We start from the raw sequence: 22,582 nt of genomic DNA, 5'->3' as shown, positions 1-22,582 counted from the left end.
GCACATTTATTCAAACTAACTCGTCCCTATTAACATATGTTATGCTGCAGAGCACAGTTAGTTATTAAATTAATTGAAGCGAATAGTTTCAGCTGAACAATCAAAGCAAGGGGTGGTTATATTAGGTGCAAATATTCATGGTTACATTGGATATAAATGCTAACAGCTACACTAGACATAAATACTCTGATGTTTACTGGATAAAGCTGGATTTTTAAATACTAAATTAATTACATTAGAAATAACTTAGTTCCATTATTTTGTTAAGATAAAAGGCAGTACTGCACAATCAGCTCAGCAATAACATAGCTGACATGTGATACTGCAGGGTGCAAAGTAGTTTAAATGAAATGTAAAGGGCACACATTTTAATTTTTGCTACTGAACAAAACACATGAATAAACTTTTAATCTAACAAGTGCAGTAGATTAGCAAGTGTAAACTACGACAAAGATGAAAAAGAAAACTGAAATTAAATTTAAAAAACTCTTATTTTTCTCAAATTAGCAAATAAAGTTAATTCCAGCCTCCAACATCACTAAAAAGTTGGCATTGTCAAAGAAATAGCTGGCGTACCCTCTTGAAAAACTGCACTGCTGCACACATCCTAACACATTCGCTTACTGGAATAATTTCCATGCAATCATAGCTCCTTAACTGTGCATTTCTGGCTTAGGGTTATACAGAAAATTCTGCTCGATTCAACGTTCTCTATTCCGTTCTGATCTTACTGTGTATGTTACGGCATGAAGTCCACATCGGCAAAAGTGGATACTTTCCAAATACACAGGTTTGGAAATACCATGTGATTATGGGCAATAAAGAAATACATTATAAAATTGCATTTTATTGTTTTCTAATGTTTATTAAACTGAAACCATACATTGGTAAATATAACTACAAAATTTTAAATTCCTCCAAATAGGCACCTTCTGCTTTAATCAGAGCCTTGCATACTCTCTGCATGCACAGGGTCGGTTTTGCCTGGGTTACAGTTGGAATTAGTCTCCATCCTCACTGCAGGACCTCCCATAGTAGTGTCCCATTCACGATTTCTTGTTTTCAAATCCTCTTTTCCAATCCATCTCCCACAGCACCTCAATTGGGGTACTACCTGGGACTGGGAAGGTCATTCCAACTTTTCAAAATTTTATGAACATCCAGAGACTTCACATAGTTCTGACACAAGCAAGATATATGTTTCAGGTCATTGTCATGCTGCGAAACAAACCCTTCCCCAACTAAATGAATCCCAGATGTCTTGGCATATCACTGGAGAATGGCATGACAATCCTTGTGGTTCATGTTTCCACCTACTTCCATCAAATCACTGACTTTATTCCCCTCCAAAAGATCCCCATACCACCACAGAATCCTCTCGATGCTTCACAATTGGAATCACATATAAAGCTTCACAGGGCAAGTGCTGCACAAACTGATGACATTTATTCCAAAATATTTTGAACTTTGACTCATCAGCGAGTAACACTTTTTCCCAACCTCCTGCTCTCCAATGTCAGTGTGTCATAGCCCACTGAAGTTCGCTCTTCTTCTTAACAGGGCACAACAATGGTTTCCTTCCTGCTACATAACCCTTGAGGCTGTTTTCTGCCAAGCGCCATCACACTGTTGACTCACTCACTTGTGTATCCCTAGTTGTGTTTAGTTGAGCAGTAATTCACAGACAGTTCTGAATCTATTATGCTCACTGGTCACTACCAAATACTTTTCCTGGCATCCATATTTTCCTGTGTGCTCCTGAGCAAAGACACCCATCACAGGAGAAAGTACCTCCATGCTGGTGCATGGTCTTTACAACTCCTTTGATGAAACTTTACAAATTCTTTGATATTTCTTGGATACTATTGCCTTCTTGGTGCAAAGCGATTATCTTCATCTGTGAATCATAAGGAATCTGGCACTTTGGGAGCATTAGCAATTACTTTCATTGTGTGTACTACCTTCTTTCGTGGCATATCATACCTTCATACAAATGGAACTACAACTGTCAGAACTATCAAAAACGTACCTGTACATAGCTGTGCCATCAACTGGTGCAACCTGACATGTTTGGTGGAACTATTTGGACAGGTAAAGCCAGTTTATATAAAACTGAGGAATATCAATATTTACCAATATTTATGTGTATGCACAATTATCTGTATAATATGTGTCATTATTAATCATTATTTGAGCATACTACTCTGTATTCTAATTGGTAACTCACATAGATCTCTCCCATCTTGCTCTGTTGTAATGTGTAGCTTTGTTTTTCCAAACTTATGGAAGATAGTTTATCATTGTCTCATACAACCAAAATTACACATACCCATAATAGTTGCTGCGCATGAATGCTATATCAATTAATCTGGAACCAGGTGGTTCAAAACCTAATCACAGAAAAAAATGTTTGATTGCCAGTATTTTGGCAAGGGCAGGGAGGAGACATAGTGGCCTTTAAAGTTCCTGACAACTACACTTAACAGTTATGTTCTGGGTTGGAGTACAATCTCTCCACAGTGCGGAAAGTGTGGTCTTCACTATTTATGACAGTCAGTTTGACATGACTGTAAAACTCTGAGATTACGAAGTACAGACCTGGAGCAGTACACTGCCAGTCAGCAAGCAGATCACTAACTACCCTCTTTTCAGTCGCTACCCCTGAATCATAAGGAATCTGGCACTTTGGGAGCATTAGCTAGAGGGCTAGTAGAACTCCTTGGGTAACAGAAGAAATATTGAATTTAATTGATGAAAGGAGAAACAGGCAAAAAGGAATACAAACGTCTCAAAAATGAGATCGACAGGAAGTGCAAAATGGCTAAGCAGGGATGGCTAGAGGACAAATGTAAGGATGTAGAGGCCTATCTCACTAGGGGTAAGATAGATACCGCCTACAGGAAAATTAAAGAGACCTTTGGAGATAAGAGAACGACTTGTATGAATATCAAGAGCTCAGATGGATACCCAGTTCTAAGCAAAGAAGGGAAAGCAGAAAGGTGGAAGGAGTATATAGAGGGTCTATACAAGGGCGATGTACTTGAGGACAATATTATGGAAATGGAAGAGGATGTAGATGAAGATGAAATGGGAGATATGATACTGCGTGAAGAGTTTGACAGAGCACTGAAAGACCTGAGTCGAAACAAGGCCCCCGGAGTAGACAATATTCCATTGGAACTACTGACGGCCGTGGGGGAGCCAGTCCTGACAAAACTCTACCATCTGGTGAGCAAGATGTATGAAACAGGCGAAATACCCTCAGACTTCAAGAAGAATATAATAATTCCAATCCCAAAGAAAGCAGGTGTTGACAGATGTGAAAATTACCGAACTATCAGCTTAATAAGTCACAGCTGCAAAATACTAACACGAATTCTTTACAGACGAATGGAAAAACTAGTAGAAGCCAACCTCGGGGAAGATCAGTTTGGATTCCGTAGAAACACTGGAACACGTGAGGCAATACTGACCTTACGACTTATCTTAGAAGAAAGATTAAGGAAAGGCAAACCTACGTTTCTAGCATTTGTAGACTTAGAGAAAGCTTTTGACAATGTTGACTGGAATACTCTCTTTCAAATTCTAAAGGTGGCAGGGGTAAAATACAGGGAGCGAAAGGCTATTTGCAATTTGTACAGAAACCAGATGGCAGTTATAAGAGTCGAGGGACATGAAAGGGAAGCAGTGGTTGGGAAGGGAGTAAGACAGGGTTGTAGCCTCTCCCCGATGTTGTTCAATCTGTATATTGAGCAAGCAGTAAAGGAAACAAAAGAAAAATTCGGAGTAGGTATTAAAATTCATGGAGAAGAAATAAAAACTTTGAGGTTCGCCGATGACATTGTAATTCTGTCAGAGACAGCAAAGGACTTGGAAGAGCAGTTGAATGGAATGGACAGTGTCTTGAAAGGAGGATATAAGATGAACATCAACAAAAGCAAAACAAGGATAATGGAATGTAGTCTAATTAAGTCGGGTGATGCTGAGGGAATTAGATTAAGAAATGAGGCATTTAAAGTAGTAAAGGAGTTTTGCTATTTGGGGAGCAAAATAACTGATGATGGTCGAAGTAGAGAGGATATAAAATGTAGGCTGGCAATGGCAAGGAAAGCGTTTCTGAAGAAGAGAAATTTGTTAACATCCAGTATAGATTTAAGTGACAGGAAGTCATTTCTGAAAGTATTCGTATGGAGAGTAGCCATGTATGGAAGTGAAACATGGACGATAAATAGTTTGGACAAGAAGAGAATAGAAGCTTTCGAAATGTGGTGCTACAGAAGAATGCTGAAGATTAGATGGGTAGATCACATAACTAATGAGGAAGTATTGAATAGGATTGGGGAGAAGAGAAGTTTGTGGCACAACTTGACCAGAAGAAGGGATCGGTTGGTAGGACATGTTCTGAGGCATCAAGGGATCACCAATTTAGTATTGGAGGGCAGCGTGGAGGGTAAAAATCGTAGAGGGAGACCAAGAGATGAATACACTAAGCAGATTCAGAAGGATGTAGGTTGCAGTAGGTACTGGGAGATGAAGAAGCTTGCACAGGATAGAGTAGCATGGAGAGCTGCATCAAACCAGTCTCAGGACTGAAGACCACAACAACAACAACCCCTGAATAACAGCACAAACAAAACAAAACAATGCACTGCACAAGCTGTCATTACAATAATTCACACTTCACGAGTCTAACAAATGCAATGGTGAGGATCTAGTCCAGAACTGCATAACAAGATTCCCAAACTATTCCTACTGTTGACAAGCTGGGAGTTGGAACTGGCAAACTCTGACAGACAAACCTACAATTCAGATTAATATGGTTCTGAGGGGAGTAGTGTAGCATTTGTGGTTTAAACGAAAAAAACTGTTAAGGGAGCCCATCCATGACTAAACTGGGTATCTCTAACTCTTACAGACTGAATAGTGACTTGCACAGTACAAATAAAGAGAGACAAACAACCATTAACATTACCATAAAAGAACAACAAAAACAAAACAAATTAAATTCTATAATTAACACCTGATCCTTAAACTTCAGATTAAAAAGTTTGGACCAACATTCTCAAGATACTAACCAGTGGTCTTTCAAACATCAGCTACACAATATACTGATGCCACCATCATCAAACATCTGTTTCTACAAATCTACAATGAAGTACAATTTTTCCCATATACAGACATTAGTCCATAAAACAGATGAACTGAACATACTTACATTTGAAGAACATCCAAAATGAGAAGCATGCAAGAAAAAAAGGTATTTTGCTAAATATAAAGTTTTGCTGTGGAAATTGTTAATGTTAAGTTTAGTGCTATAACGTTACTTTAGTTCCAAAATAAACAAAAAAATGCTGTTGATTTACACAATTGTATTTTATTTTTCCACACAGGACTAAGACTGATGGCAAAAAAAAGTTACAGCTCCAATAATTAAGACAGTAATATACTGAAAAATGTTATTAAGTTGGCAACACATTAAAATGAAACAGTAACGTTAAGCGGTTGGTGATTACAGTAACACAAGAGCAAACAGTAAAAATGGCGAAAGAATAGCAACATGTATGGGTAAAGAGTTGATGACTTTATGTTGCAGAACAACTGCATGAAAAAATGGGAGCTATCAACATTGCAGGCAAGTGGAATAAAGGAAAAGGTGAGTTGGTAGCGTTGGTGGTGGCAGGAATTGCAGAGTGGAAGAATTATGCTATCTGAAAGAAATACATTTCCTTCCCACACCATTTCAGCTCTGCAGCCTGGTGACACAGTTCTGTTTGTATCTGCCCACCCATGTCCTTATACTTTCTTTGCACTAATTTTGCAATTATAAGTTTTCAGTTTGTAATTTTTGATCTCCTCTAATACTGAGGAAAGGAAATCTATTTGAAATCAATATCAAATGTTGGCCTGTCTTCCTTATTGTGGTGTCACCGCCAGACACCACACTTGCTAGGTGGTAGCCTTTAAATCGGCCCCGGTCCGCTAGTATACGTCGGACCCGCGTGTCGCCACTGTCAGTGATTGCAGACCAAGCGCCGCCACACGGCAGGTCTAGAGAAACTTCCTAGCACTCGCCCCAGTTGTACAGCCGACTTTACTAGCGATGGTTCACTGACAAATAACGCTCTCATTTGCCGAGACGATAGTTAGCATAGCCTTCAGCTACGTCATTTGCTACGACCTAGCAAGGCGCCATTATCATTTGCTATTTATCTTGTGATGCATGTACCGTCAGACAGATGTTCACCAATTATGGATTAAAGTTAAGTATTCCAGAAGCTACGTACTATTTTTGCTACTATAAAGACCTTGTCATTTTCCAGACCTAACGCCAGCCTGCGTGAGCTTTAACACGTGCCTTTCGGCTACCCGTCACAGTGGATTGGCTGTCTTGCCAGTCCACAAAACTTATCATTGTCAGTGTCCTTGTCATTGTTGTTGTCATTATTAGCTTTAACACGTGCCTTTCGGCTACCCGTCACAGTGGATTGGCTGTCTTGCCAGTCCACAAAACTTATCATTGTCAGTGTCCTTGTCATTTTTGTTGTCATTGTTGTTGTCTGCGCGAGCTTTAACGCGTGCCTTTCGGCTACCCGTCACAGTGGATTGGCTGTCTTGCCAGTCCACAAAACTTATCATTGTCAGTGTCCTTGTCATTTTTGTTGTCATTGTTGTTGTCTGCGTGAGCTTTAACGCGTGCCTTTCGGCTACCCGTCACAGTGGATTGGCTGTCTTGCCAGTCCACAAAACTTATCATTGTCAGTGTCCTTGTCATTGTTGTTGTCGTCATTGTCATTGTCCATACCAGTTTTATTTTTCTGCTCTGACTCAAAACAGACAGGTCCAGTTTTTTTAGAAAGGTGCCGGCCTGTCTTAAACATCTGTCCAATAAAATGTCAGTATCATATTTTATGCATGTTTTGATGATTTTCTCAGATACTGGATCAACAGTTGCTACAAATTTTTGAATGACTGCTCCATGTCTGCAGCTAATGATTTTTATTTTATTTCTGTATTGTTGCAAAAGTAATAAGTAGCTGTAAAATAATATGATATTTTATTGTAACCTGTAGATTATATACTGGTATAGCTGAAATGTCATTTAAGTTATTCACTCCATCAAACCCCATATGCATGTTCACTGGAAACATATTGAACATATGTATTAGACACACATCTCATCTTTGTAAATACTGGGTGATTCAGCTGTCTCTACTGTGGTTGTTTTGTGCAACCCACACGATTACATCTGGCCTTCAAAAACCATACAAGTGATTTTCACATTCTCACTATATGCAAACTATTAATCCTAGAGAAAAAAATGAACAAGAATACATTTTCACTACAGGCTGTAGTTTTCAACTTACTCAAGGAAAACTTACAAAAGTGACCTTCAGACCCACCTCCACCCCCACACTCAGTATGTAGTTCACGGCATTCCCTCCTAACATTGTACAAACATTTGCGAATGCGTAAATTACATCCTACAATGACTTTTTTGTCTTCACTGACTGGCCTTATTATGCCACCCACTCAGTCGAGCACTTACAAATTGTAAAACCGACAGTCATGTTTATTTCATCTACCAATTTTGTGAATTCTAGCAGCATAAAATAAACAATGGTGATTGGAATTCGATAGTAGGAAACGGGAGAGAAGGAAATGTAACAGGTGAATATGGATTGGGGGTAAGAAATGACAGAGGAAGCTGCCTGGTAGAATTTTGCACAGAGCATAACTTAACCATAGCTAACACTTTGTTCAAGAATCATAAAAGAAGGTTGTATACATGGAAGAATTCTGGAGATACTGGAAGGTATCAGACAGATTATATAATGGTAAGACAGAGATTTAGGAACCAGGTTTTAAATTGTAATTCATTTCCAGGGGTAGATGTGGACTCTGACCGCAATCTATTGGTTATGAACTGTAGATTAAAACTGAAGAAACTGCAAAAAGGTGGGAATTTAAGGAGATGGGACCTGGATAAACCAAAAGAACCAGAGGTAGCAGAGAGCTTCAGGGAAAACATAAGGGAACAATTGACAGGAATGGGGGAAAGAAATACAGTAGAAGAAGAATGGGTAGCTTTGAGGGATGAAGTAGTTAAGGCAGCAGAGGATCAAGTAGGTGAAAAGATGAGGGCTTGTAGAAATCCTTAGGTAACAGAAGAAATACTGAATTTAATTGATGAAAGGAGAAAATATAAAAATGCAGTAAATGAAGCAGGCAAAAAGGAATACAAACGTCTCAAAAATGAGATCGGCAGGAAGCGCAAAATGGCTAAGCAGGGATGGCTAAATGTACAAATGTAAGGATGTAGAGGCTTATCTCACTAGGGGTAAGATAGATACTGCCTACAGGAAAATTAAAGAGACCTTTGGAGAAAAGAGAACAACTTGAATGAATATCAAGAGCTCAGACGGACACCCAGTTCTAAGCAAAGAAGGGAAAGCAGAAAGGTGGAAGGAGTATATAGAGGGTCTATACAAGGGCGATGTACTTGAGGACAATATTATGGCAATGGAAAAGGACATAGATGAAGATAAAATGGGAGATATGTTACTGCGTGAAGAGTACTGAAAGACGTGAGTCGAAACAAGGCTCCGAGAGTAGACAACATTCCATTAGAATTACTGACAGCCTTGGGACAGCCAGTCCTGACAAAACTCTACCGTCTGGTGAGCAAGATGTATGAGACAGGCGAAATACCATCAGACTTCAAGAAGAATATAATAATTCCAATCCCAAAGAAAGCAGGTGTTGACAGATGTGAAAATTACCGAACTATCAGTTTAATAAGCCAAAGCTGCAAAATACTAATGCCAATTCTTTACAGACGAATGGAAAAACTGGTAGAAGCCGACCAGAGGGAATATCAGTTTGGACTCCGTAGAAATATTGGAACACATGAGGCAATACTGACCCTACGACTTATCTTGGAAAATAGATTAAGGAAAGGCAAATGTACGGTTCTAGCATTTGTAGACTTAAAGAAAGCTTTTGACAATGTTGACTAGAATACTCTCTTTCAAATTCTGAAGGTGGCAGGGGTAAAATACAGGGATCGAGAGGCTATTCACAATTTGTACAGAAACAAGATGGCAGTTATAAGAGTAGAGGGGCATGAAAGGGAAGCAGTGGTTGGGAAGGGAGCGAGACAGGGTTGTAGCCTATCCCCAATGTTATTCAATCTGTATATTGAGCAAGCGCAGTACAGGAAACAAAAGAAAAATTCGGAGTAGGTATTAAAATCCATGGAGAAGGAATAAAAACTCTGTGTTTCGCCAATGACATTGTAATTCTGTCAGAGACAGCAAAGAACTTGGAAGAGCAGTTGAACGGAATGGACAGTGTCTTGAAAGGAGGATATAAGATGAACATCAACAAAAGCAAAACAAGGATAATGGAATGTAGTCAAATTAAGTCGGGTGATGCTGAGGGAATTAGATTAGGAAATGAGACACTTAAAGTAGTAAAGGAGTTTTGCTATTTGGGGAGCAAAATAACTGATGATGGTCGAAGTAGAGAGGATATAAAATGTAGAATGGATATGGCAAGGAAAGCGTTTCTGAAGAAGAGAAATTTGTTATCATCGAGTATAGATTTAAGTGTCAGGAAGTCGTTTCTGAAAGTATGTGTATATTTGTATGGAGTGTAGTCATGTATGGACATGAAACATGGACGATAAAAAGTTTGGACAAGAAGAGAATAGAAGCTTTCGAAATGTGGTGCTACAGAAGAATGCTGAAGATTAGATGGATAGATCACAGAACTAATGAGCAGGTATTGAATAGAATTGGGGAGAAGAGGAGTTTGTGGCACAACTTGACTAGAAGAAGGGATCGGTTGGTAGGACATGTTCTGAGGCATCAAGGGATCACCAATTTAGTATTGGAGGGCAGTGTGGAGGGTAAAAATCGTAGAGGAAGACCAAGAGATGAATACACTAAGCCGATTCAGAAGGATGTAGGCTCCAGTAAGTACTGGGGGACGAAGAAGCTTGCATGGGCTAGAGTAGCATGGACGGCTGCATCAAACCAGTCTCACGACCGAAGACCACAACGACGACGACAACAACGACAACAACAACAACAACAACAACAAAATAAACAATTACACCATTGTATTTTTCAAGTCTTCTCACTGCAAAACTACTGTGTGCGTAAGGGTAAGATCGGACTGAATTGTAAATTTCATTAGTTTTAGTGTAGTGTTTACAAAAATCATCTCTCTTTCCTTATCCTCAGAGGCACATTTCAATTAATAGTGTTAATGAAATAAGAGACTATGCTGGTGGCATAACAGCCAAATCAAGAGAGACCAAAAATGGTCGAAAATCAGGACCAATTAGTGAAGCTGGATATTTTGTTGAGTGGTAGGAGGGAATGCCACAAACAACATATTAGAAATCCTGAATGGTGAGGGATGAGTGTGGTAGTTGAGGTGCATTTGGAGGTCGCTTTTGTATGTTTCTCTTGAGTAACACAAAAACTGTGGCCTCTGTGAAAAAATATACCAGCACAAAATTTAACTATGTTACATTTCCTACAAAAACATCCTAGTCATTTTATCCTGCAGGACAACTAGTTTGCACATAGAGAGCAAAGAATACGAAAATCTTGGGTGTGGTTTTTGAAGGCCAGATATAATATTGTGGGTTTCATAAAACAACATTGGTAGGAGCAGCGGACGCATCCTGTACACAGTGTGCAGTTGGTGTATGTTCTTTGTAACAGTACCTGCACTAAATTTTCAGTATTTGTCGTTGCAGATATTTAATGACAGAAGTGCTAACAAAATATCCTGTAAGTTATTACCTTTCTGGTAACTTATATTCTATTTACTCACTGCTTTCCACTTTAACTTAAAGAACTCATGTGCTGAATATCTAATATACAAGGGGATTTTCAACAAGTAAAGCAACACCTTTTTTCTGGAAGCATTTCGGTGTTATACAGGATTCCCATAAACCATACTATTCTCCACTCTTTTGGCTAAAAAACTCTATTTGTCAACATAATGTCTGTTCAATGCGACGGCCTTTCACCACTTTATGGGAAGGCATGTATGCCCACATAGTACCATACCACTCTATGGTTGAAGTCGGAGGCAACATCTTGCTCTCCATCATCCACATACTGCTTCCTTCATTAGGCGAAATACTGCTTGCTGCAGAGTGCAACCTTCATTGGGCTAAAAGATGGTCCGTTGTTGCTCTTTATGGTTATCCGTTAGGCGGTGAGGAGCCTAGTTGGCTAAAACCTTTGAGTATCCCAACCAGTGGACGAGAGTGAAAGCACTACCGACAGAGTCGTCCAGTTCACTGAGCGATTCGACTGTGATCTGTGTGGTTGACCAGCACACGTGTGATCGGACAGGTTTGCACGACACTTGCAATAATGACAGACAGGTCTCTGCAGAATACCTGCAATGCTTTGGTTTGCCAGCAAATAAAACTCAATGACAGCACTTTGCTTGGAATGCACCTCCATCACAGAAGCCATTTTGAAGGCTACATAAAGCAATGCCACTTATCAGAACTTTATGAAACTACAGAGGCTGAAGTGAGAGTGTTCCACAATGTCCCGCAACAAACCGTGCATTTGTTTTCCACCCGAAATTGACCGAGGAAAGAAATGTGTTGCATTACTTATTGAATGCCCCTTGTAGTTTCATATAAAGCTTTTAGAAGGGTATTTGAAAATTGCCCAAGGCCAAAACTGTATAACAGTGTGAAAATAAAATGAAAATTAACACCTCCAGGCATCAAGTATTAAAGAAATAAAAAAGTTGTGTGTATTGTTTCTCATCTGTTAACATTATGGGCATAAATATTCCTAAATACATATTAAAATCAAATGCAATGACATTATCAATCATAGTGAGATCTAAATTTCCCTGCAAACAGTCAACTGTCAGAGAAGAACCAATTTAAATGCTTAACAACTGTAAGGTAAAATTGCAAGATTTCTCTGCTGAGTTTGGAACTTTATAAACTTAACAGGCTGACAAGTCTGCCATAGCCTGAGTACAAATTTTGTCAATTTTCTATTAGAAATGAAATGTTATATGTATATCTGCAGTAGGCTCTGTGTGACATGATGCCAGACAGTTTCTGTATGGTGGGTGCAGCTGCTTCACGTCTACAATACGATTTTGTAAATGTCTCTATGGCACGTCTCTTTGTAGGTCTGTAGATGGCTATTGTTTTTACCTACAGTCATTTGCACTTCATAGTTGAAAGCTCTCAAAAGTGCTGCGAGGTGCAGGGGATTTCCCTAAGCTGACAACTGTAGGAGTGTCTTTGCAGCAAAGAATAAATGCGTTAAAACTTCACGCAAAATGTGGCAGTTTTTCATGCATCCCACTGATTATGACCTCAAATCCCCCTATGTTAAGTAGGTGTTTCTTACCCCCAGAGTGACTATTGCCTGGCAGTAAGGGATGTGTGCACCAAGTTTGGTTGACATCAGTCCAGTGGTTTGGGAGATGTGAAACATCCATAGACACATACTTATATACATCCATTTTTATAACAAATATGGATTTTAGAATGATGATGATTCACAGTGCAACTAACTATGGGTCAAGAAACGGGCTGCCTAGGAAGGGAAACATATTTATTTCCCAGTTTACATACTATGTCTGTTTTCCATTTCTGTGTAGCAGATTTTTTAAGCACGAAGCAGGATTGTCACACTTCACTAAAATTATAGAGCAGCAATTTGTCATTGTGTTAACGGTAGCAATGCTTGAACATTATTCCAGCATAAGAGCTTTACTGTGTCTAGCAGATTTATACATAATTCTAAGTCGGTGTCTATTTAACGAAAACATTTGGGTGGTCTCTCATATTTTGGCAGTAGACAGATGTGAATTGCTTCGACGGGGTGAGGTGCTTCCATGTTATCCACTCCAAATATACTTTTTGCCTTGATTCCGGTACTCTCCGAAGGAGCAATATTCAAGATAACTGACAATCCCTTCTTCAAGTTACCCACAGACAAAGACTGCAGCAGTCTAACAAATATGAGCACACAGAGTATACTACAAATATGAGAAACATAAATGGGACATGTGAGATAAGCACATTACATGAAAGAATTGTCTGAAATGAAACTAGAAACAAAGACAGAAAAAAAATTCCAGTCAAAACACAGCAGCAGCAGATCAAGAGACGAAGGTTTCATGTTATCTATCTCTGTATCAGCCTACCTGGTTTGTGTCCCTTTGTTCATTATCCATAAACGTCCAACTCACCCCAAAACTCTCCTCTCCCTTTTTCCAGATAGGGATACGATGTGAGACAGATATATATGGTGAATGAATTTTTTAGCAGCAACTGCTAATGCTATTACTATTTGATGAAATTTGTTCGACAGCCTGATTCGCTGAGACAGGCAGCATCCACTTTGAACACATTCTGACTTGGTCACTTAACTTTCAGAGACATCAGAGTGAGTTGGTGTTTACCATGTCTGTTGTGCATAATGGATTTTGAACAATGCTTGAACATTAAATTCTGTTTCAAGTTGCAAAAAGTGCCAAAGAAACTCATAAAATGTAGAAATTGGTCTATGGTGATAACTAAAGACTGGATTATATGCATTTACATATTTGGTTCATTTCCACCGGTTATTACACATTTTAACTAAAAACTAGTTATGATGCATATTTTTGCTCTATGTTTACAATATTTTAAAAAATTAGATGGGTGGTCTCTAGCTCAATCTAATTTGGGTGTCTCACAGTTTGACGACAACCTAGAACTGCGTGCAATCGCTAACCGAGAGGCCACTTCCTAGCGAAATTATTACAGAAGAGGAATAGGAATTGGCAGACAGAGCCAATGCACCTGCACCCTTGCCCCCAGTTAATCCCCTCTGCTGTCACACCATATGCGGCAGCAACAATTAAATTAAACTATGCAAGCTTTCAGTCGCACATCCATTGTTTCAGTTTAGCTTTCAATTTACATGTACAGAGTTGAACGTGTTTATGACATTTAGTGTGTTAACGTGTTGTGTGCAATGCCACCCGAAAAAAGAAATGTCATTTCGTGGATAGCTGATCATCCTGGAACATTTACATATGACAGAATTGTTTTACATTGTCGATTTTGCGAGAAAAACGTTTCATGCAAAAAAAGTTCAAATAGTCCAAAATGTCAAGACAAGTCTTCATATAGCAGGAATGTAGAAGAAAGGACCACGACAACAACAGACAAGAGCAAGTTGCAGTAGCAGGGATTTGTCCAAAGGTAACCAAAAAGTCAATTTAAACATGGATCTCTGTGAAGCATTCATTGCAAGCAATATTCCTCTTCAGAAACTTACAAACCCTATCCTCAAAGGCTTCCTGTGCAAATATTGCTAAAATACATCAGATGAACCAATACTGCGAAAATTACATACCGACGATTTATGTAAATGTTCTGGAAGAAATGTGCAATGAACTCAAGGACAGCACTATCTCGATTTCTGTTGGTGATACTCCAGACACTTGTGGCCATTACACTGCAAATTTAATTGTTGGTGCTTTTAAAGAACAGCCTCCTCCTACCTATTCAGCAGTCTGCAAAGAACTTGAAAAAGTAAATCATTCTACAATTGCCAGATTTGTGAATGAGGGTATTAGAAAAATATATCCAGAATTTTCTGCAGATGAAAGGGTGTTTGTGTTTCTTTCAGATGCTGCTGCCTATATGATCAAAGCAGGAAGAGCCCTCCGAGTATTTTATCCCATTTTGATTTATGTGACGTGCTTTGTTCATGGAGTACATCTCCTTGCTGAAGAAGTACATTCCACTTTTGTGAATGTAAATAAAATGACTTCGTCCACAAAGAAAGTGTTTCTAAAGGCTCCTGCTCACATCAGGACTTACAAAGAAAAACTATCGAATGTGCCTTTACCCTCCGAACCAGTGGTAACTCGGGGTATGTGGGTCAAAGATGTGTTGTTTTACAATGAACATTTCGAGGCCATTAGAGGGAGAGTAAACGACTTCGATAGTGCAGAGGCTTTGGCAGTTTACCAGTGCAAGGAAGCTTTTAATGATTCCGGTATTAAAAAAGACATTGCTGTGATTAGCACTCATTTTTCCCACATACCTGCAAGTGTTAACAAGCTTGAAACTCCATGTTTGGCATTGAATTAATCTATTCAGTTAATGAATAAAATTATTCTAGTGAATTCCTTACTGGCAGAGGTATTCCCAAGAAAACTTAAAGAAAAGCTTGAAATCATTTTAAACAATAACCCAAGCTCTGAACCCTTGTGCCAAATTGATAATTAATGGGACGGGTGAACTTTTACCAGAAACAATAAGTGCCAACATAACACCCAAATTCAAATACTGCCCAGTTACCTCAGTTGATGTAGAATAGTGCTTTTCTGTTTATAAAAATGTGTTGAGTGATGGAAGACACAATCTTACTACTGAACATTTGGTACTGTACTTGGTCGTTTATGTTTACAATAGCAGAAAAATGTAAAATAAATTATAAATGATGCTTTGGTCCAATAGCATTAATTAAAAGTTTACACTGTTCAAAAAAATTCATGATTGTATGTTGAAGCTTCCTGGCAGATTAAAACTGCGTGCCGGACTGAGACTTGAACTCGGGACCTTTGCCTTCACAGGAGAGCTTCTGTAAAGTTTGGAAGGTAGGAGATGAGGTACTGGCAGAAGTGAAGCTGTGAGGAGGGGGCTTGGGTAGCTCAGTTGGTAAAGCATTTGCCCGCGTAAGGCAAAGGTCCCAAGGTTGGTCCGGCACACAGTTTTAATCTGGCAGGAAGTTTCATATCAGTGCACACTCCGCTGCAGAGTGAAAATCTCATTCATGATTGTATGTTGTTTTTTAAATAAAATATTATGCAGTTTTTGAGCGTGCCCCTGTGCGTGCGATATTTCTCAAATTTGGTCCTGTACATATAGACTGCGGCTCACTCGCATCACATCGGCTTGTTACTGACAACAATAGCAAAGAAGGAACAATTCTTGAAACACGGTATGTATCCCCACTTTCCAACTTTTTAGACAATAATCCCAGAAAGACCCCCTTCCTAACCTCTATCAGAAAGTATTCAGAAAATATCAGTGTTCTAAATGTACCGATTTTTTGTATGGCTGGTGCTCATCCTCGTAATTGATAAGTAAAGGTTCAACTTTCAGATATAATGCACGCAGCAACTACCATATTTTTTAATTATTTGATCTAGCATATTTCAACACTTTTCATGCATTTTAAAGTATTTTTCATGCATATTTTAAGGTTTTTATGATGCACATAATCCAGTCTAGTGATAATGCTGTAATTCTAAATACTATTAACAAGTAGTATGAGGAATTTAAAAGTGGAAATGAGTTTGTAGAGGATGAGCAATATTAGGGACTTCATTGACCTCAAAAAACAGAAGAAAATTGGTAAAAATTGCTCATACAAGGCTGTGAAAAGCATTTTAACCAATAATTTGCAAATGAGATAAGTGCGTGCAAAATTTGTTTCCAGACTTTTGAGTGATGAACAGAAGGAGAAATCTTATGCCACTGTGCATGAATGTGAACGATCATCTCCATTCAGATCCAGGCTTCATGTCCAAAATCACAACTGGAGATGAAACTCGGGCCTGTGGATTCAATCCTGATACGAAAATTCAGAGTTCCCATGAAAAACTAGTGAATCTCACTGGCCTAAAAAGGACCATCAGTCAAAATTGAATATCAAGGTCGTGCTCATTGATTTTTCCAATGCTGAGGGTCTAATGGAATCAAGAGTTTGTTCCAAGGGGAACAACTGTAAAGGTTGAATTTTACAAGGGCGTACTGTAATGTTTGTGAAACGATGTACGAAGGAAGAGACCAGAAAAATAGGCAAACAGCTTTCTTCTACATCACAATACCAAGTCGTATCACATCTTGCTTTTCATTTGTAAGTTTTTGGCTGGAAAAAGTGTTCCTGTCTGTCAATGTACATCTTACTCAACAGATTTAACACCATGTGACTTCTGGTTCTTCCCAAAAACTAAAACCACACTTAAAGGAAAATGTTTGGATGCCATTCCTGACACTGAGAGGGTCAGGACAGAGCAGCTGAATGTCCTTCCAACAGAAGCCTTCCAGAAATATTTTCAGTCATAGATCCAATGTTGGGATAATTGTATTGCACGCCAAGGACAGTACTTTGAAGGAGATTCAATCAAATTCCATGTAAGCTTATTATTCTGTTTCTAACAACACCATTCACGGTATTTTTTTATCCCACCTTGTATGACACATCATAGAGACTTACACTGTTCTGGATGTAGATTTGCTGCAACATTTGAGTCCAAATTTTCCTCTATCTTTATTTGCTTACAAGGTAGCAACTAGACGATGGCATTACGCTGTAATGTAGATACTTCAGTGATTGATATAGTCTAATTGTCTGAATAGCGCAGTCTAGATCACAATTTTATTTATCTTTGATGGCCAATTCCAGCCAGTATAGGCCCTTCAGATCTACATACAACAATGGATAACCAACAAAATTTTTGGTACAGGGTGCAAGATTTAAAAAATTGCCAGTTTTGACATAACTGATCCGGCTAGTTTGAAACTGAGCTTTGGTCTAAAAAGTAAACCAGACAAGAAGTATGCAAAGCTGTTTGTATCTCCAAGTGATTGTCAGTTATCCAATTGGTATATTTAAGGTAGAGCACATGTGATACTCAAAACAGTAAGTATTTCTATAGCAGCCTACATACAAAGTACATCTTTTTGTGTTATTAGAATGAATATGCATGGGATCTTTTTGAAACAAACCATCAGAAATTACAACCTCATATGATTAAATCCAGGTATGCAAAAAGTTATTAAATAAAATTTGAAAATGTTCAAACACTCCCTTAATGTTGGGTTGAAACTGAAAATTAAAAATCTGAAATAGGAGAAAAGTAATGACAATTCAGAATTGTTGGATATCTCAAAATGGAGAAACAGGGAATACACATTTGAAAATAGTCTTACTCAACTTAATGCCACCTAAAAACTGCTTCTTACAGAATTTCATATCAGAGCACATTAATTGTTACTGTATTACTTTTACACTTTCTATACTTTTATTTTATGTTTCTCGCCACAGAGGAGGCACTGAGCTGTTATTCCATCCCGAACTTTCTCTCGTTTTATTTTACGTTTAATTGCGTCCTCAGTCCTGCACCACTTTAATGCTGACTGGCACAGCTGAAGTTGAAAATCAATGTGTTCTGAAAGAACATTTTTTGGGTTCGTTAACTAAACTGTAGCCCAGCGCCAATATACGACAAGATGAACATGGGATGTCTCCCAAAATTGCCCTTAAATTGGCCAGCATAACTGGCTTAATAGATTATGACTGAACTAAGGTGGTCCTCGTCTCTCTAGCTTGACAAATTATTGTGCAGTATGCCAACAGGGATGCATAACTCTTGGTTCTATGACCGCATACTGTACTGTATTACATGCCCCAAAGAGTTGTGAAAGCCCAAATTTGTGGAGGAATATCTTTACAACCTTGAAATTTTACTATGTTTACCCCTCTCTTCTAGTGCATAGAATGGCATTTTCTTTTAGTGATTGATTAATTTGGGGTCTTAGAATAAGTATAACTGTACATATCTACATGGATGTATCTACAACATCTATTAAAACAGCTCTGATGGGTAATACTAAATGTAGAATGAGCAAGTCATGATAGATCTCCTTCATTCACAGAACCAGAAGAGCACTGTTGTGATTCCGCTGTGAAGCAAGGGGAGGGGACATCCTCAAGGGAATTGTGGAATGTTGATGGGCACATGTACTGCTGCCATTTTGTGAAATGCTGGGAATCAGTATGTGAGTGTTTCGGATCAGTCCTTCCTGCAACTCAATAAGAGCAGTATGAGGAAGCCACAGAGAAAAGATTGATGGCTTTACTTCATCACTATTCCATAAAGGATCACTTCCACCTTGAAACTGCAGTCACACCAATGAATCTACATAATTTCCCATGAACTGTGTAACAACCAGAAAAAAATAAACATATATAGTAATTGCATAAGCCACATTATTTCCTGTCATGTTCAACTACATTAAATTTGCAGTTTTTGAGTAACAATCATTTCCAGAAATTCTTTAGTCAGTAAGAAGCCTGTATCCAGATACCAGGAGGGGGCAAAGTTTTTGTGTAACATGAGATTCTTCCAGATAGTGTGTTCCACTATTATTCTCTTAGGCCAACAAAAGATGTTCGTGTGAGTTGAAGACTTATTTTTAGGTAGTTAGTAAAGCGAGACCATCCCACTGTATGTGCTTTTGCTGAAATACGTGAAAAGATGATGAAAGAAGCGTGGGCACTGGGCACTGACAAAGCATGATGGTGATCAAGCATCTCCACCTGCTGTGCTTCAGCGTCATGGCTTGGCGCTGTTTTGGCAAGCAGAACAAGACACAGTCTACAGTGTCGACAGCAAAAAAGGCAACTGATATGTTCAGGTCTTAAATGTCTTTTCAATACATTCTCATACACGATGTTACGAAAGTCACTTGGTTTATGTTGTTCTGGCTTACGAAAGATCTTACGGGTCTCAACTTTCTGCGGAAGGAAATGATGTCTACGTGGCCAGGAAGAGAGGCAGGTTCACATCATCAAGAAAACTAGAAGAAGGTGACCATGAACATTGAAGAAGGTGGAGGGGACTTGAAGCTACATGGTGACACACTGATAATGAAGTGAAAGCCACACAAAACTTGTGTCTAACTTCAAATGTGTGCCGTCAGCCCCCCCCCCCCCCTCCCCCAATGCAACAGTTGCTGTAAAGAGTTTTTAGATCTGAAGGTGGTCTATACAAGCTGAAAAGCTTCATCGAAAATAAATGAAGTTTTGATTTAGACTGTGTTATTCAATCAAAGTAACAACTCTTCTTTACAATAGTAAATAGACATTTTATTACTTTTTAGGTGACACACACAGCACCCCTTCAGAAGGTGCGGATTCTACTGTCAAAAAATTGTCCAAACTAAGTATTAATTCACTGTGCTGCTATGGATGGAGTACCTGCAAAGTAACAAGATATCAGGACAGATACTTGTTGGTAGCCTTTTTCTTCTTTTCTGGAGCACTGATATTTTACGAGGATATCCGTTTATAGATGTGATCTATGGATGAATATAGTATTCTGATGCAAACAAACAAAATACTGAGTTTCAGCATAAAACATTTTTGTGGCTTCCTAGCTTTATACCCAAGGCTATAAAAATAAGAGATAATTGTACATTTAAATTAATATAATATGTACAAAAATAGATGGACAACATAGTTAGCCTGATGGGCAATGAAGAATCTACTGCAATAAAATTTTCAAGGGCTATTTGCTGTACGTCCATGACATTTTGGAAAGCATGTGCCCACCTCCCGATTTCTGCTAATGCCTTCCAGAGGATGTATGCCATATGAAATGATCAGAGCACACTACAAATTTTTGGCTAAGGGCACGCAAAAATTTTATTGTACTAATGTTTTGCAAAAACCTTCATCTGTATATAAAAGATCAATGACTATACTATGAAGCTTTTTTTAGTGCACAAAGCATCATGAACAGTACAATTGATCATTGCCAACAGTAACACATTGTGTGAATTCACAGCCATTTTTATATGTATGGCACGCTGTTTTGAGCAGATACACAACAACGGCTCTTTAAGTGAACAGTAGTTGTTCGACTTAGAAAAGATCTTCATAAATACAGCCCTAGTGGAAATGTGCCATCACTCAGTAAATTTACTGTTCCTCATTGAGTTATATTTTCATCACACACTTCACGCAAAAGCTAATAATGCTGTTTATTATGGTTTTAGCTGTCTGTTACGGTTATGTAAAATGCAGCTGCATGAGTGGTTGCCTATTTCCCCCGCTGTTCTTCTTGTTACTGAAACTATACTGTTGCTTGATTTCACTCATATGTACACTACTTAATAAAATTAAATCGTTCAGAAATTGCCACACAATTCCACTGTCACATTTTTACATGCACCATAAACATGGTGCATACACAAAGAAAAAAGCAAAGCCATGAGAAGTGAAGCACAAGGTGATTAACAGATAAGCAAAGGACAATGTCACAGTACATAAATACGCAGATACAATCAACAACACTCACTGAAAATGTAATTTATAAGGATGATCAAAAATAAACTTCACGAGGCACAATGCCTACAATCAGTACTCACTTTGATGACAGTCTTGAGCGTGCCAGTGTAAGGTGCCGACTTGGGCACTGGGGGTGGCGGGGGCACGGCGTGGCGCATCGTCAGGCCCAGTGCCCACAGGATGGACACTTTTTCTGCCTGCTCCTCTGGCGTCGCCTCAGGGAGCTTCACCGGGTCAGATACTTCGGGCGTGACACCGGGTGTGTCCTCACTGATGGTAGCTGCCGAGTCTTCATCATTAGTAATTCCTCCAGATTCCTTTTTAGCAATGCGGTCCAGAATTTCTTCCAAGACGCACTTCACATCTGAGGAGAGCTGCTGTTCTGCTGATAAAAGATCCACGAGATGGCTTTAGGAATAAGAAATTCTAGTAAGCTTTTACAGTTACTTTGTACACAACAGTATACATTTTGATTAATCATTTATTTATATTGGAAGATACTACTTCTTCCTTCGAGAAACTATATTTTGCAGAACATGTGCTGTGTTGGATGAGTGATAACTGAGTTTATTGCTTCCCCAAAATTTTCGTATTGTAACTGTGGGACATTAACTGTTATAAAATCTATCAGAGGATGTGTGAAGTTATTTGCTCCTACAATCAATCATGCCTAGTTCAAGCTCATTCAGTTCTCTCTACTGACTTATTCTGACAGAAAGCAAGTTTATGGTATTTTTATTCCTGTGTGTTTGTGTGTGTGTGTGTGTGTGTGTGTGTGTGTGTGTGTGTTTGCTCTAAGGAATTAGGAACTCTTGAGGCTTTTCCACAGTGTGATGAAAGGAGCTGCATTTTTAACTCCTAAAAATTAAAAAAAAAATCCAATCCAATATGCAGCTACTACAAGTATTTAAGATGCAGACTTTTGAAAGCATCAGAACTTCATTTTCAATGCAAAACAAGAGGGGTACAGCTTGATCCTACAAGGAGAGTAACGAAGAAGTGCCCTTGAAAAATGCCAAACAATAATTCCATAGTGTGGTAAACTACACTTATCACTGCCTGTCACTCCACGCCGGCCACACAAGCAACTTGTGGCGCTGGCATGCCACAGACATTATTTCATGCCCTGAACTAATGCTCGCTAGCCGTGGATGTGAGGACCGACACCAGACACTCCACCATCGGCCTACAGCTCTATCTACGACACCAACTAGCTGTGCTGACTCAAAACTAGTGCTGTCAATTCCAATGACATCTATGATTGTCACCATCTAGGCTGACGTGAGCCTCCAGAAATCAGCCCACACCATATCATTAACTGTTAGCTATCGAGCAACCTCGAAGTTTGGACATGTTGTTATGCTACAGACTGTATCACTTCTCGTTGTACTTCCATGTTATGCCATCATGCATTGTATCAAATAAACAAATTC

At 38.9% G+C, this 22,582-nt stretch overlaps 1 protein-coding gene across 1 annotated transcript in view; it reads right to left on the bottom strand.

The window, feature by feature from the left end:
* Window positions 1-22,582, bottom strand: part of LOC126424687 (mucin-17) — a 166,358-nt gene that overhangs the window by 95,133 nt on the left and 48,643 nt on the right. The window contains exon 7 of the mRNA XM_050087414.1: window positions 21,230-21,531. Coding sequence (XP_049943371.1) covers window positions 21,230-21,531 — 302 coding nt within the window. The remainder of the gene's footprint in view (window positions 1-21,229; window positions 21,532-22,582) is intronic.

The sequence above is a fragment of the Schistocerca serialis genome, chromosome 10 (assembly GCF_023864345.2).
Source record: "Schistocerca serialis cubense isolate TAMUIC-IGC-003099 chromosome 10, iqSchSeri2.2, whole genome shotgun sequence".
Classification (NCBI taxonomy): domain Eukaryota; kingdom Metazoa; phylum Arthropoda; class Insecta; order Orthoptera; family Acrididae; genus Schistocerca; species Schistocerca serialis.
This window is presented reverse-complemented; position numbering and strand designations above follow the sequence as displayed.